Genomic DNA, 15,143 nt, shown 5'->3' with positions numbered 1-15,143 from the left:
GAGCCCCTGGGGACCCGCCCGGCCCTATGGAAGCTGCGTCTGTCGGTGCTGTGGCAGATGCGGTCAAAAAGGAGCCGAGAGCAAAGGGATTTTCCTCGACGGTCGCCGCTCAGTTGGAGCCTTCGTAGCTGTCCGGCAACATTTCGGGAAAGTACACGGCCCGCCGTGGGCTAGGGGTGGTTACTGGTGCTGGAAGCAGACAGCTGCCGCAAATCCCTGCCCCTGGGGTTCAAACTGACGCGCGGGGGGGCTGGATATCCTGTCTGTAGTTTTGTTTCAATTTACTTTTCTTGTAATTTACTTAAAGCTCAGGATTCTCTTCTTCCCCAGCAGCATCGTGGTATAGAAGGTGATCCTGGAGCATGGGATGGCTGGTGACGGCCTCAGCTTTGCACAGGTGAGATGGGCGATCCAGGTTCTGGAGTCCTCTCTTGGGCTGAGAATTTGGTAGGTTTTGTGGCCTCCCTGGGCCAGAGCAGGAATCAGCAGCGTTTCCTGCCCCTCTGCTATCGGACAGTGCCATCACATGCTGTTCCAAGGCCATGGATCCTTCATAGGGCTTGTCCTTGGGGCTGGGCCCTGCAAACTCCCTTAGTTCTTGCTCCATCCAGATCTTGTGTGGGTGAGATAAGGGCAGTTCCTCTCTCTGGGCCTGGCTAGAGGCAGAACTAGGAATCAACCCTGATCCAGAGCCAGTCAATCACTCTGTCACAGACTTTACTGGATAAACTCCATGTTTGCGTGCATGTTTATCCAAGAGCTGTGGCTCCACGCAGTAGCTGCAGGTCTCCAACAACATGCCAGAGCAATAGGAAGGTCTTTGACTGCTGGGCCTCTTCTGCCTGTGGCTGTCACTCACCCCTCCGATACATTTTTGGGAGTTGGGCTGTTGCTTGCTTGTGCTTTCAGGGTGGGATGAGTCAGGGCTTTGTCCACATGAGTCTGCAGCCCACTGCTGATATTGGGGGTATGTTGTGATGTCTTCCAGGGGTCCTGGGTGTTCCAGAGCTCACCCATCTGATGAATAAACCCAGGTGAGAAGGTAGTAAGTATCCTTGTTAGAACTCCACAGCCCATCCCTCCAAATCCCTTTCCCATCAGATCTGAATACCGATCTTGTGGTCGAAAAAGGAGGAAGAGTAAAATTCATGCTGGTCTTGGGCTCTCTGCAGGTGTGTCCTGTGCTGAGAGGGGCCACTAGGAAGACAGGCTGTGCCAGCCTCACTGTTTTGGGAAGTCTGGTTGGGAAGGAAACCCCTGGTCGGGAAAAGGGGTAAACGTTGGGCACAGGGGGCAGAGGTGCCATGAGGGTTGGAGGGCTGAGATTTGTTGGGAGAATCTGAGCCATGGATTTACAGTGACCCATCGGCTTCAGGCATTAAACTCTGGCTCAATTTTTTCAGCAGTTACTCTGGAAAAGAGTGAGCCCTGTCCCAAGGGTTTCAGCTTGCTTCCCATAGGACCCGAGTTGTGGGGAAGCTGCAGTGTGGAGCATGTGAGTGTCCTCTGGGGAGCTCCTGGTGTTGGGCTGTAAGTTTAAACTAGATACTGGGAGGAATTCCTTGGCTGTGAGGGTGGGGAGGCCCTGATTGCCCAGAGAAGCTGTGGCTGCCCCGTTCCTGAAGTGTCCAGGGCCAGGATGGATGGGGCTTAGGGCAGCCTGGTCTGCTGGAAGGTGTCCCTGCCCATGGCAGGGGGTGGAACGGGGTGAGCTTTTAAGGTGCCTTCTAACCGAGACCATTCTGGGATTGCATGTTCTGGAGTGGGGCCTGGAGGACAGGGAACAGTTCGAACTGACTGTGCCTGTGCTGGAAGTGGCCAGTTTTTTACCTGGACTGTGCAGGTGGGAATGATCAGCCTCATTTTGGAGGTTTTTAATTGGCCAGAGTTGTGATCTGTGGGGCAGGGTGTGGGTGAGATCAGTGGCAGTGCAGCCTGGTCCATGATGACTCCTGAGTCTGGAGACTGTTGGATGAATCCTGCGGATATGGGGCTGAGGCCGGGCATGAGCTACCCAAAACCACAGGGCACAGTGGGAACATCCAGGAGTTGCAGAACGTAGATGGAATCTGACACAGCACTGAGCCCAACTGCTCATCACTCAGCTGGATTCTTTTTTATCCCTTTTTTCAGGTCTAAGCAGAGGGTGAGTCATCCCTGAGAGACTTGGTGCTGCAGTGCCAGACTGTTCTTTCCCAGCCCTCTCCTCTGGAAGTGGGAGCTCTGCAGAGCCAGATCCTGGCTCCTTCCCAAGCTGTGAGCTCCACCAAGGGGGATCAGCCACTTCTGGACTCCACTCACCTGCACTGGAAGGTGATGGAACTGGTTTGGCTCCAGGTGTTGCTCAAGCTCCTGTTCAGGTGCTCCACATAGAAGAACAGTCTGTTCCATGGAGTTTTCTCAGGAGAGGGTCTGGATATACTGGATGTATATATCTGAATATATCTGGATATACTTTGTTAGAGCACAGCACCAATAATGCCAAGGGTGGTGGGTTTGATCCCTGTATGGGCCATTCACTTAAGAGTTGGAGTCAATGATTCCTGTGAGTCCCTTCCAACTTGGAATATTCTCTCCGTGATAAGAGTTTGAATAAATGGAATTACTTCAAATCCTTGCGGTGTGTCCCGTGTTTGGGTTGCATTGGGATGGGCTGAGGCTGGGCTGGCTCTGAGCTAGGGAATCTTGAGCATCCCCTTCCAGTGGTGCTCACCAGTGTTCAGGGGCGAGTTCCTGTCCTTGCTGCAGCACCTGCCACTGGGGGTGTCCCCCACAGCCCTCAGCAGTTGTCCCTGGAATGCAGAAACACACCTGGGCCTTCACGGAGGTGCTGGAGTGGCTCCTGCAACCCTGGGGTGTTCCAACACCCTCAGCTGGAGCCTTGGTGATTCTGGTTGCTTGTTTTCTCACCATGGAGAAGAATGGGTTGTGGGGAACCACAGCCTCTTGAGTTGGAGCCGCTCTCTTGTTTCCTGTCCCTGGATGGCTGGCCTGTGGCAAAGCTCCTGCACCCGAGGTGACCTGGCTGCCGAGAGTACTTTGTCCTGGAATATGCAGCTGGTGCCTCTGACTTCTGGTCTCCTACCTGCAGGTCTTGAGAGCCCCTTTGCTGTGGAGCGTCTCCCAGGATCTTGGCTTCTGGGGGACACTAGTGAGTGTGCACTCACAGCCTGGCTGTCCCTGTTGTCACCAAAGCCAGGCTGACAGAGCTGGCGTGTGGCAACACTAAACATCCCGGCGACAACAAAGACTAAAGTGCCATTATGTTGCAAGGAAGTGATTAGAGCTGAACCTGTGTTGCTGCTAAAGTTTGAAATGTTGGGCTGTTGCTGGGATTTGTGTTTTGGAACTTGGTGGTTGGGAAGCAGGCAAATGGAAAAAAATAGTTTTAAAAACAGGGGAATTAAAAAGGCAAGTTACTTAACTCAGTGTTTTTCCTAAGTGGTTAAAAGAACTATGCAGCAGCTCCACAAACCTTTTTTTGTATGTACGCCTGGGAAGAAGACTTAACCCTCTTTTCCTCAGGGTTACCGGGAAGGATGAGGAGGGAGCTGGCAGCTGCTCCCTCCCTGGGACAGTTTGTTTGTCCGCCCGGGTTACTGCGGGGCCAGAGCCGTCCCTGTCCCCAGGTGGGGTAGGGACAAGGGTGGAGACCTGTCCTGTCGCCGCCAGCACAGCAGGAACGCAGTGGGTCGGGATCCGGCCAGCTCAGCCATGGAGGTAGTGACAGATTCCCCCCCCCAGGATCCCGACTCCGAGAGACACTTCCAATTCCGCGTAATCGTGCTGGGGGACGCGGCCGTGCGCAAGTCCTCGCTGCTGCGCTGCTTCGCTGAGGGGCCGGGTGGGGGTCCTGGTGGGGCGGCCACCTCCGGCCCCACCGTCGGCGTCGAGTTCTACAGCCGGACTGTCCTGATGCCACCCACCGGCAAGGCCAAGCTGCAGCTCTGGGACACAGCTGGCCAGGAGAGGTTCAGGTGAGGCGGGTATGCGGACCCCAGCACCCCACTGAGTTATCCTCCCACCCTGGGGTGTTTGTAAATCCCCGGCCGGGCGTGCAGGGACAGGCAGCGATGGCTCACTGGGACGGTGCTGCTTTAGGGACCAGTGACACCTTGTGCTGAGTTGGCAGCGACACCGAAGCTATTTAGGGGGGCAGCCAAGGGAGCAGGGCCGGGTGCTGGTCTCGGTGTGCCTGAGGGCTGGGGCTGGGTGGTTTCTTTCCTGATTGCATCAGTCTGGAGCCAGGAGCACCTGGGAGTGTGAGAGAGGCTCAAATGGGGCGCAAAGGGCTGAAGAGCCAAGTGCTATGGCTGGAGCTGGGCTCCCCATCCCTGGGAACCTTTCAGAGACCCCAGGGTTGGTCTGGGGGTGCCCTGTTCCTGGCCAGGGCTGCCTCATCCCTACTGCATCCAGGGCTGTTGGAGGGATAATGATACCACAGAGTCCTCGAAACCCCCACAGGTCTTCTCTGGAGCCCTCCAGTCTGGGGAGAGGGATACCAAACAGAAAAGGGGAGTTTAAATGCCCAAGACAGGTCTCCCTTCCCCACTTCCAAGGTCCAATCTGTCACCCAAAAATCTCCCAAGCCCCATGTGAGGGTTGTCGGTGTGAGAGCTCCCCAGTATCCTTTGAAACCCTGCTGGGTATGCCCAGATCCATCACCAGGTCCTTCTACCAGAGTGCGGCAGGGGTGCTGTTGGTGTTTGACCTCACCAACCGGGCATCTTTCGAGCACGTCCCCGAGTGGTACCACGAGGCTGCGGGGGACCAACCGCCTGCCTTCGTCCTGGTGGGACACAAGTGTGACCTGGTGGCCGAGCGAGCCGTATCGGCAGAGGAGGCTGGACACCTCGCTGCCACCCTGGGCATGGCCTTCGTGGAGACCTCGGCCCGCAGCAACGTTAACATGGAGTTGGCCTTCCAGACTCTGGCTGGGGGTATCCAGCAGGCCCTGGGCCGGGGGGTCCTTGCCCCACACCAGGGATGTGATGGTATCAGGCTCATCTCCAGCCAGAGCTGCCGCCAGCCCACGGCATGGAGGGAGCCCCAGGAGCGCTGCCGGTGCTGATGGGGATGAAGGGACATGGGACCCCTACTCATGGGGATGCTTCTCTCTCCACCCGGCACCTGCAGCTCTTGGGTGATTATGAGGTTGGGTCTCCCACCTGGGCTTGGGTTTATTTCAGACCTTAATCTGAGTGCTCTGAAAAAATAATACTCTGGTGTAGGAGTGTTTTTAATAAATCTAAGACTTTTCCACACTAAATAAAGGCTATGCCAAACACCACATCCCAGGCAGGGGCACAGCACTCAACCCATGGCATGGGAGATCCTCTGCTTTGGGGGTCATCGCTGGTGGGGCAACAGCCCCCCTTGTCTGTGACACTTTTCCGGGTCTCCTGTCTGTAGGAAAATGGGAGCAAGCACCCCTGAGTGCTTCCAGCTGGATGGAGCCAAAATAAAGGGGACAAAGGGGTTCCAAAGGGGCCGCACAGCACCAATGGTGCTGGGAACGCCTCCTGGGTGGAGGAGTTCCCTGCCTGCCTGAGCACGCTCCTGGTGCGGGGGTGGTGGATCCTGGCAGCCGGCAGAGGCACCGATGGAGCAACGATGGCAGTACCAGTTCCGGGTGATCATGCTGGGGGACTCGACTGTGGGGAAATCCTCGCTGCTCCGGCGCTACACCGAGGGCGTCTTCCTGGATGCTGTCAACCAGACGGTGGGGGTGGACTTCTACGTCCAATTCGTGGAGCTGGAGCCGGGGCTGCGAGTGAAGCTGCAGTTCTGGGACACAGCCGGGCAGGAGAGGTTCAGGTGGGTCCATGTGGTGGGGAGGGGTGGTGGAGATGTGTGTCCCCCTCCAGACTTGGAGTGGAATGTTGATTCCAAGCCCAGGGAGGTCCTCGATGTGGCTATGTTCCCACTGGTCCCTTTGGGTGAGGAACCACCGTGCCAGAAGCCAAAGCCAAGGGAAAGGAATGCTTGGGACTGCCTTGTAAGCCCTTGCTCCAGCTCTGAAGGGGGTACAGGACTCCCCCAAGAACCCCCCTGCCACACCAGCTGCAGAGGGGCTGGGGAACAGCTGGGAGCCCACTGGGTGCTGGGCAAAACCTCTTCCTCAGCTCAGCTGCCAGGAGCCTTCACACCTCACTGTGAGACTGTCTCTACCAGCCAGGCAGCTCCTGGGGACAGGAAAGCTTGGGAGATGTGGCTGCAGGGGATGGGAGAGTGGCAGATCTGGGTTTGCAGGAATGGGAGAGTTCCAGGACTGTTGTAGCAGAGATGGGAAAGTACTGAGAACATGGCAGCAGGGACAGAAGAGCTCCAGGACCGTGACAGTAGGGATGGGAGAGCTCCAGGACTGTGGCAGCAGGGATGGTGCAGCCCTGGGGACATGGCTGCAGACACAGGGGCCCTTGGGGGCTGTGGCTGCAGATGAGCTTTGGTGGCTGAGCAGGGACAGAGCTGCCCCTGGAGCTCTTACGGACACAGCAAAAGGCTGATTATCCTCCCTCTCATGGTGCTTTGAACGCAAAGTGCCACTTGCAGGAGCAGGTCCTAGCCAGGGCTGCTCTGCAGGCAGGGAACTTTTTGGAGCTCTTATGGACACAGCAAAAGGCTGATTATCCTCCCTCTCATGGTGCTTTGAACGCAAGGTGCCACTTGCAGGAGCAGGTCCTAGCCAGGGCTGCTCTGCAGGCAGGGAACATGCTGCCCGAGGTGGCACAGGAAACCCTGGGGGCTGCTCACCTCCCCTGCTCTTGGCACCCCAGGTCTGTGACTCGCTCCTACTACCGCAACTCAGCCGGGGGGATGCTGCTCTTCGACCTCACCAACCGCGCGTCCTTTGAGAGCATCCGGCGATGGCACCAGGAGGTGACTGACACGATCCAGCCCTTCCGCATGGTCTTCCTGCTGGTGGGGCACAAGAGTGACCTGGCTGGGCAGCGCCAGGTGGGCCAGAGGGAGGCGGGGAAGTTGGCGGCCTCGCTGGGTGTCCAGTACGTGGAGACCTCAGCCAAGGATGCCTCCAATGTGGTCCAGGCCTTCCAGATGCTGACAGTGGCCATTTACCAAGCGCTGCAGACGGGGCGGTTGGTGGCCACTGAGGCTTGGGACGGGGTGAAGAGCAGCGTCCCACTGCCGGTGCTGCCCAAGGCTCAGGGGCTGGAGAAGGAGGAGAAGCAGAAGAGATGCTTCTGCTAGAATTGGGGACACTGGCAGGTCAGGGACATGCTGGGCTCAGGAGGGGAAATGGATATGGAGCAGTCAGGCACAGGCAGGAGCAGCACGGCCACATTAAATACCCCTGGTCACCCTCTGCCTGCCTGTGTTTTCCTGGGAAAGAGGAAGCGTGTTGGAAGGGTGAAGTCTTCAGGTGGGACTTCACAGGCCTGCAGAGGTCAGCGTCAGCCCCTTCCCCTATTCTCTCCTGTACTGACTGAGACCCAAATCATAAAGCCCTAAATTCTTTAAGTCTTCCCAAATAGAATTAAAAGTGACAAATTTATCATGGAACTCAGATTATGTGTCTGCCACTCTGGCTGAGTACATGCCTAGTTGAGTTCAAAGCAAAAATAACCACATGCCATTCTGAGGAAGTGCCCACTTTCCCTTTTAGATTAATCTTCATACAATTTAATTTGCAAAAAAACCCTCTCTACAAGGCTGTAGAAAGGAGCTCCCCAGGCTCCTCATCCGGCAGTGACATGAGGAGAGGAGCGAGCCCAGGATGGTCCTGCAGTCGCTTCACCCACCCTGGTTTCCCCTGTGGGTACCGGGAACTTCCAGAGAGCTGGGCAGGGAGGATGAGCCCAGCTCTGCCCAGGGCTGCAGGAGCCTCCCCGTCGTGCAAGGGTTTGCAGTGCTGTCAACTCCCTCATCCCCACAACAGCCCCTGCAGCTTCCCTGAGGTCTGAGCAGAGCAGCAGGAACAGGCAGGGGCATGTGGCCTTCGTTTTCAATGTCCAGGCACAGACAGAATCAGGGGGACCTTGACTTCCGGCCCTGTCACAACATCCCCCTCCCAACAGTCCAAAGATCCCAGAGATGGGGAAGGGACTCCACCCTGGGCTGGAGGTCAGGAGGGAAGCGACCTGCCCACCCTGACTGGCAGGTGAGGAACTGGCCAGATCCTTGCAGTCTAGAAGGGTCTGGAGGGGAAACCTTTGGAAGAGCAGCTGAGGCCACTTGGTCTGTTCAGCCTGGAGGAAACAGGAGAGACTCACCGGGGTCTGCAGCTCCTCCCAAGGGACACCTCCAATCTCTGTTCCCTGTGACCAGGGACGGGACCTGAGGGAAGAGCTGAAGCTGTGTCAGGGGAGGGATAGACTGCATATTAGGAAAAAGTTCTTCCCCTAGAGGGTGCTCGGGCACTGAACAGGCTCCCCAGGGAATAGGCATGGCTCCAAGGCTGCCACGGCTTTGGACAATGCTCTCGGGCATTGGGTGGGGTGTCCTGGGCAGGGCCAGGAGCTGGACTCAATAATCCTTGGGAATCCTTTCCAGCTCAGGATATTCCACGATTCTGCTCGCCATAAACTCCCAGATCTCCCATAGAACAGCACCATACACAGAACCAAGGTGGCACTGTCCCTGCCATCCCCGTGCAACGCTGCCTGAAGAGCACAAGTCTATGCTAGGATCTTAGATTAATAATTTCTTTATTCATGTAAAACAAATGCAAGTATTTATATAAACACTGACATTACAAAGTACTGGAGCAGGTAGGGGCAGGAAGGAGGAAACAAAAACCTCTACAGATGCTTCTAATACTGTCCCACACACGATCAAATGCTCTGTCCCTTGGATAATCACTTGTACGATAAACCACTTTCAAGTCACAAATAAAAGTCTCTGTTTGAGATATGTCGCACTCTGAGGAGGAACGAGGAACAGGGCGTAGAATGTTTTTGGCAGGTCTCCTCATCAAGTCAAGATATTGCTGCACCGTTAGTAAAAAATAGATGCTTCTCTGTAAAGCATTAAAAAAAATATCCCACAGGTGACATCGTGGAGGCTTCAGTGGAGAGGCAGGTATCCCAAACTGCACTGGCAGCGTCTCTGGCTCTGCCCAGGGGCTATTTCTTGGTAGTTTTGCGGATCAGTGCCATTCTCTGCAACAAGAGAGGGAAAACCATGGGAAGCCGAGCAGCTCAGAGCAGGTGACTGCACAACCACTCACAGCAGGAACAAGGCATCCCAGGTGCTCCCAGGACGCTGCCTGACTTGCTTCCACACAAGTCTTTCAGGTCTGTTTGAATCTTAATGGGGTCCCAGGCTGGAGCCAGAGGAGAAGGAAGTGTCTGTGCTGCTCCACTTGGCACCCTGGGGTGGTGGGATCAAAGCCCATCTCAAGGCCCCCCCTCTCTGCCCACTGGGAGCTGCAGCATCACCCATGAACCCACCGCAGGGCAGTTCCTTCTAGGCTCTAAAAAGCAATGGCCCAATGCAGCTTTAAAGCAAAATTAAGGGTGTTTTTACAGTCCCTTTGCACAGAGATGGAGCTGCCAGGGGCAGCTGAGAAGTGTCTGTGTGCAGCTCCCCGTTGGTTTTAAGCCTCCCAAGCCCCTCAGCACCAAGAGCTGCTGCTTCTCTTTGGGCAAAGCCAACATAGCTAAGGAGACACAGCAACCTCAAACCTCTGCACAAACAGGTCAGGAGGCTCCGGAAGTCGTTTCCAGTCCGAACCACTTGGAAGAGGCCACAAATTCACAGTGCCAGGAGGCCATGACCACCATCCCCGTATCAGCCTTCTATGTGATTCCTGGTGTTGTGAGGGCTCCTTACCTGTTTGTGAGCTTCTGTAGTGCAGGCTTTTTTGTAGGGCCTGATTTCTTCAGAACCAAAGCCCGGGATCCACATGTTCCACTGACGCTCTGGAATTCACAGAATGGTTTGAAACGGAATAGACATTAAAGCTCATCCACTTCCAACCCCTTGCCATGGGCAGGGATGCATTACCTACTCACAGGTTTCCACCACAGCAGCACAGCTGTGCCCCGACTCCAGGAAGAGCCGAGAGCTGGGGGTAGAGGGGGAAAAAACAGATAAAAGTCACTCACCAAGGTGCAACTGGACATCTTTCACTTCCAGGGTGTTGGACTTGCGATGCCGCGCGAGCTGGCAGGCGGCTGTCACCACGCTCTCGATGAAGTCATCGGCGATCTGTAGCAGCATCTGTGGTGGAACAAGGGCAACAACCAGCCTGGTCAGCACTAAGCAGTTGAAATTATGTGGGGAGATGAAAACAAGCCATCAGAAGCTGGTATTTAGAAGTAGAGAATGTCCTGAATTGGGAGGGACCCACAAGAATCATCCAGGCCAACTCCTGGCCCTGCACAGGACACCCCAGCAATCTCCATCCTGTGCCTGAGAGCGTTGTCCAAATGCTCCTCGAGCTCTGGCCACCTGGGGAGCTGGCATTGCCTGGGGAGCCTGTTCAGTGCCCCAGCACCCTCTGGGGGAAGAACCTTTCCCTGATCTCCAGCCTGACCCTGTCTTGGCCCAGCTCCAGCCGCTCCCTGGGTTGTGTCCCTGTTACAGAGAGTAGAGATTGGAGCTGCCCCTGGGGAGGAGCTGCAGCCCCTGCTGAGCTCTGCCCTCAGTGTCCTCTGCTCCAGCTGAACACACCAAGTGCCTTCAGCCGCTCCTCCTGTGGTTCCTCCCGATCCTTCCCCATCTCCAGAGCCTCCTTTGGGCGCCCTCTAATAGCTTTAGATCTTCCTTGTATTGTGGCGTCCAAAACTCCACTCAAAGGAGTGGATTTCATAGGTCTTTGCTGCAATTGCAATTTTAGAAGCTTTTTTGGTACTGGGATGCAGAAAAACAGGGATGGCTGAAGGCTGCATGGGAAAACAGATGTTAAATGAACCAACGCTCCCTCCTTGGACAAAGGGCCACTGATCTGTGACAAATCCCAAAATAGCTCTTTCTGCAGTCTCTTCTATGGCTTGGAACCTACTTCTTCCACATCTTCATCCAGCTGCTCGTTCGGATCCACCTCACGCACCAGGTCCTGCAATTTCTTCTTGGTTAAAACCTGAGCGTGTGGGAGGAGAGGAAGGATTTACTGCCCTGTTCCAGCAAAGAAGCTGCCCACGGAGCACAGCCACAACCACAAACACCTCCTCCCCCGTGCCCCCAGGGCCGAGTCACACTGTTGACACAGTCTATCAGCTCAGGAATGGCAGAGATAAGAAATATCAGGTGTTAAGGAGTCATTTTCAAGCACCAATGGTTGCTCTGGACATGACTGGAGTTCGGCAGCCAGGATAAATGTTACCAGCACTAAAATGCTGCTGGCAAGGAGTAGAAAGGCAAAACTACAAGCGTTAAGATGCAGACTGCAAGTGCAGTATGTATCAGTGACTAAAGTTGTGCTCAGGGCATGAGGGAAGCATTTCCATGGCTCTAGCACTTATCAGCTTTAGTGCTTCACATGGAAAACAGAGATGTGGGAATGCTAGGTTATTCCAACACAGTCAGACGTGGCAGGGAGCAGAAACCACACTGGGCTGAACAACAGGATGCCGAGTCTTAAAAGATATGGATGGAAGTTGTCAGCCTGGTCAGGTCAACCAGGCACAGATGGGAAATTCCTGACCTTCCTTGCTCCCTCACTGCTGTGGCTGTTTTGTGCTCGGGTCTAGTGCACTTCCCAAGAGTCTGGGTGCCAGCCAAGCCATCAGGGAGCAATGCCAGGGCATTCCCTGGGCAGCACTATGTTTTATGCGGATTGAAGGCTCCATGCCAGGTTGAGTTGGAAGGGACCTTAAAGCTCATCCCATTCCACCCCCTGCTACGGGCAGGGACACCTTCCTCTGTCCCAGGTGGCTCCAAGCCCCATCCAACCTGGCCTTGGACACTCCCAAGGATGGGGCAGCCACAGCTTCTCTGGGCAACCTGCACCTCACCACCCATTTCTCCCCATACTTCTCCCATCTAAACCCCATTTAAAAATAACTTCCCCTGGCACACCCCAATATACATTTTCCTAAGACTGGAAAAACCTCTACACCTACAGCATCCAAACCCCATCCAGCCAGGAAGCATCTGGGAGGGAGGAACTCTGCGAGGAAGTTTTGCTGGCTCAGTAACTGATACTTTAATAAACATTGTATTTCTGCTGGTGATTGAAAGAAGGTGAATGAAGCCATAGGCAAGTCCGTGATGCCTGAGCATCATCCCTGCTGTCCCAAAGTTGGGGATGGAATTACCTGGTTGCTTTCAGGACTGAGCCGCCCTCCTCCGCTGGGCGTTCCTGGCATCTTTGCCACAGTGGTGCTGTTGGCCATGGAGCTCTGGGGGGGGGTGCTGGCTGGTTCCGGCTTGATCGAGGAGAAGTTGGAGAGGTTGATCAAGGTAGAAGGGCCAAACTGGTTCATAATCTGTTGGGTTTTAGGTTTTAGATCATAAAGCTTGTCTAGGTCCTGCTTCTCCTTGGGGTTGTAGGGATCCAAACCAATCAACTGGAAAGGGAGAGGAAAGCCATGGTTAGCAAACAGAAGTAGCAGGAAGAACAGGTCTTTGTCCAGACAAAACTGCAGTGTTCTGACGGGGCCTGAAGCTTATAGATCAGGAATCTCTACTCACAGCATGAAGGGAGAAGTGATGCTTAGTAGCAGAGAAAACCTTCCCTGGTGTACGGAAAATGAAGTTTTCCAGAAGCACGGTGGCTGCATGCTGGTGACAGATCTGATCCACCCACCCATTCATCCCCTGAGCTGAACCCCCTCACATCCACCCCCACACGGCCTTCCTGAACCCATTTCCCCCAAAGAACAGAGCACTCAGAGCAGATTTAACTGCAGGACATGGCTCGTTCCTGCTGCAGCAGCATGGGATCTCTCATCTCTACAATCCAAAGCCCTGGAGAGAAGGCAGGGCCCAGCCTCCCTGGGGTCTCCACAGGGTGGGGGTCTTGTTTTTGGCAGCATCATGCTCTCACAGCCCAGCCTGCAGTGACCCCTCCACCTGGGATTGACAACATCGGTTCATTCTGGGTTCTGAGAGCACAATCTGGTGCTCAGACGGGGAGGAACACGTGTGCCCACACCCGCCCCTTGTTCCTCCCACATCAGGCAACTGAGAGCCACAGGAAATGGAGTGGGATTTACGGAGCTCCCAATGGGGAACCACAAGTAGATTGTGTGGTTACGCAGATCCTCCAGGTGGTGAAGTTACTCAGGGTGTTGGTCATGGGGTGAACACTGACTGGCACCTCCTCTGTTTCTACTCTAAGCCCCAGGCTCAATGAAGTTTTGCTCTGTCTTCACTGGTTTGTGACAGGAAATTCATCCAAACCCTGCACCTTCCACTACCACAACCATCGTGGGCAGCAGTGATGGGTCTGTCACTGGGAAAGAGAGTTTAAGGAATGGTTTGATGGCAAAGCCTCTTGTGGTGGGGCCAGAGATAGCTGAGAAGCTGAGGCTGAACTCACAAGAAGAGTTTAACCAGCTTTACGGGACACTCACACACCGTGTCTGCTCCCTATTCTACAGACATTTCCCCTCATCAGAGCAAGCTTGTTTGGATTAATTAATATCAAAACGCACACGAGAAAGCACATGGGAGGACTTAGAAGCAGCTGCTTTAGTGCTTCACTCCAATGCACACTCATGCACCTGCAGACATGGGGCCCTTTGAGGGGAGTTTATATCCCAGACAATCTTCTGCAGTGCCCTTGGCTCTGCTTCCAGCTCCATTTTAATTGAATTAACAACGGAAAATCATCACGCTCACACCCTAAACCCCTCAGCTGGCACTTCTGGCTGAGGAGCCCAGCAGAAGATCGTGAGGGACCTTCAGTCTTGATTTTAGCTGGGGTCGATCTCAGGCTGTTCACCCTATGCCTCACTTCACAGATCCACAAAGTAGGAATTCCTACCCACTATGTAGAGAAGGAAGCACCGAAATCCTCAGACACAAAGCCCCAAAATCCTTGGGCAGAAGCACTTCAGCAGCATAAAGTCGTTTTGTTGGTTTAGTCCCAGATCTTACTGCACCCTCCACATGCTGCTGAGATCCCTGAACACAAAACTCATGGGAGGAGCAGATTCACAGGCTAAGTCCCACATGCCAGCCCCATTTACTTACAGCTATCTGAGTGTCTAGATCTTTAATTACATCAGTGACTGCTGTGAGCCCAGTGAGTGGAGAAGCCATAGCCCACAGCCTTCCCAGAACATCAGCAGTCGGTGTTACCTACTCTGGCTTCCTCCTCTTCCACATAACTCTCATTCCTACAGGAACACCAGATATTTTTTGTATCACCCATTGTACGTAAGATGGTTAGAGGAAACAGTTTCACAAGTTGTCCTCACTACAGTGCCACAGGTTTCTCCATCAGAAAAGATCACACAGTGGCTGCTGCAGAGGACGAGCATCTGGCAGGATCCTGAAGAAAAATACGGTCAAATTCCCTTTTTCTGCCAGGAAACAGAGTATCCTGGTACCTGCTGATGTGCAGGCGAGCCCAGACCCTCACAGCAGCAGCTCCCTCCAGGGCAGGAGGGGGTTTTGGGGCTGTGATCAGTACCACGACCTGTTCAGCTCCGGGACAGCACAGTGTTAGAGCTGTAATCCATGTTAATGACAAACAGCACATTCCCTGGACTGCTCAGGGGGCTCCCACTTCCACTAACCATAGTAATTGTCACCAAATATCTAAATATAATCATAGAACCTCAGAATGGTTTGGGTGGGAAGAATCCTTAAGCTCATCTCATTCCACCCCGTGCCATTAACCGGAACACCTTCCACTAGACCAGGCTGCTCCAAGCCCCTGGCCTTGGAAAATTCCAGGGATGAAGCAGCCACAGTCTCCCTGGGCAATCTGTGCCAGGGCTTCACCACCCTCACAGGGAGGAATTCCTTCCCAACATCCCAGCTAACCCTGCCCTCTGGCAGTGGGAAGCCATTCTCCTTGTCCTGTCCCTCCAGGTCCTTGTCCGAAGTCCCTCTCCAGCTCTCTTGGAGCCCCTTTAGGCAATGGAAGGGGCTCTAAGATTCTCCCGAAGCCTTCTCTTCTCCAGGCTGAACATCCCCAGCTTAAAGCGCTCACCAGCCCCACGGGGACCGCCGAGATAGGAACGAGTCCCCCTCCCCGTGCAGAACGTCCCCGCCAGGCACCGCGG

The 15,143-nt window shown here is 54.6% G+C and overlaps 3 protein-coding genes and 1 long non-coding RNA gene across 5 annotated transcripts; 3 read left to right on the top strand and 1 right to left on the bottom strand.

The window, feature by feature from the left end:
• Positions 1 to 6: 6 nt before the first annotated feature.
• LOC108448081 lies at positions 7 to 2,617 on the top strand. Of its 2 annotated transcripts, XR_001863867.1 has the most exons (3): positions 7 to 397; positions 989 to 1,495; positions 2,134 to 2,617. It is a non-coding gene; the product is annotated as an uncharacterized LOC108448081 (long non-coding RNA). The 2 variants fall into 2 exon arrangements; XR_001863866.1 differs by having other exon boundaries at positions 7 to 1,495.
• A 1,097-nt stretch (positions 2,618 to 3,714) lies between these two features.
• Positions 3,715 to 5,071, top strand: LOC103619535 (ras-related protein Rab-39B). Its single transcript, XM_017739897.1, has 2 exons — positions 3,715 to 3,977; positions 4,465 to 5,071. Exons 1-2 carry the CDS (start codon positions 3,715 to 3,717, stop codon positions 5,069 to 5,071), a joined length of 870 nt encoding a protein of 289 aa, XP_017595386.1.
• A 490-nt stretch (positions 5,072 to 5,561) lies between these two features.
• Positions 5,562 to 7,527, top strand: LOC103619534 (ras-related protein Rab-39B). Its single transcript, XM_008638083.2, has 2 exons — positions 5,562 to 5,817; positions 6,777 to 7,527. The coding sequence occupies exons 1-2, from the start codon at positions 5,603 to 5,605 to the stop codon at positions 7,207 to 7,209; spliced, it is 648 nt and encodes a 215-aa protein (XP_008636305.1). The 5' UTR covers positions 5,562 to 5,602; the 3' UTR covers positions 7,210 to 7,527.
• A 1,115-nt stretch (positions 7,528 to 8,642) lies between these two features.
• TAF12 (TATA-box binding protein associated factor 12) lies at positions 8,643 to 14,885 on the bottom strand. Its single transcript, XM_008638071.2, has 6 exons — positions 14,104 to 14,885; positions 12,222 to 12,473; positions 10,967 to 11,044; positions 10,068 to 10,182; positions 9,793 to 9,881; positions 8,643 to 9,119 (listed from the first exon to the last, which is right to left on the bottom strand). The coding sequence occupies exons 1-6, from the start codon at positions 14,170 to 14,172 to the stop codon at positions 9,084 to 9,086; spliced, it is 639 nt and encodes a 212-aa protein (XP_008636293.1). The 5' UTR covers positions 14,173 to 14,885; the 3' UTR covers positions 8,643 to 9,083.
• Between the last annotated feature and the right edge of the window lie 258 nt (positions 14,886 to 15,143).

Source organism: Corvus brachyrhynchos, unplaced genomic scaffold (assembly GCF_000691975.1).
Source record: "Corvus brachyrhynchos isolate BGI_N302 unplaced genomic scaffold, ASM69197v1 scaffold257, whole genome shotgun sequence".
In the NCBI taxonomy this organism is placed as follows: domain Eukaryota; kingdom Metazoa; phylum Chordata; class Aves; order Passeriformes; family Corvidae; genus Corvus; species Corvus brachyrhynchos.
Note: the sequence above shows the minus strand (reverse complement) of the source record. Positions and strands in the feature narration are given on the sequence as shown.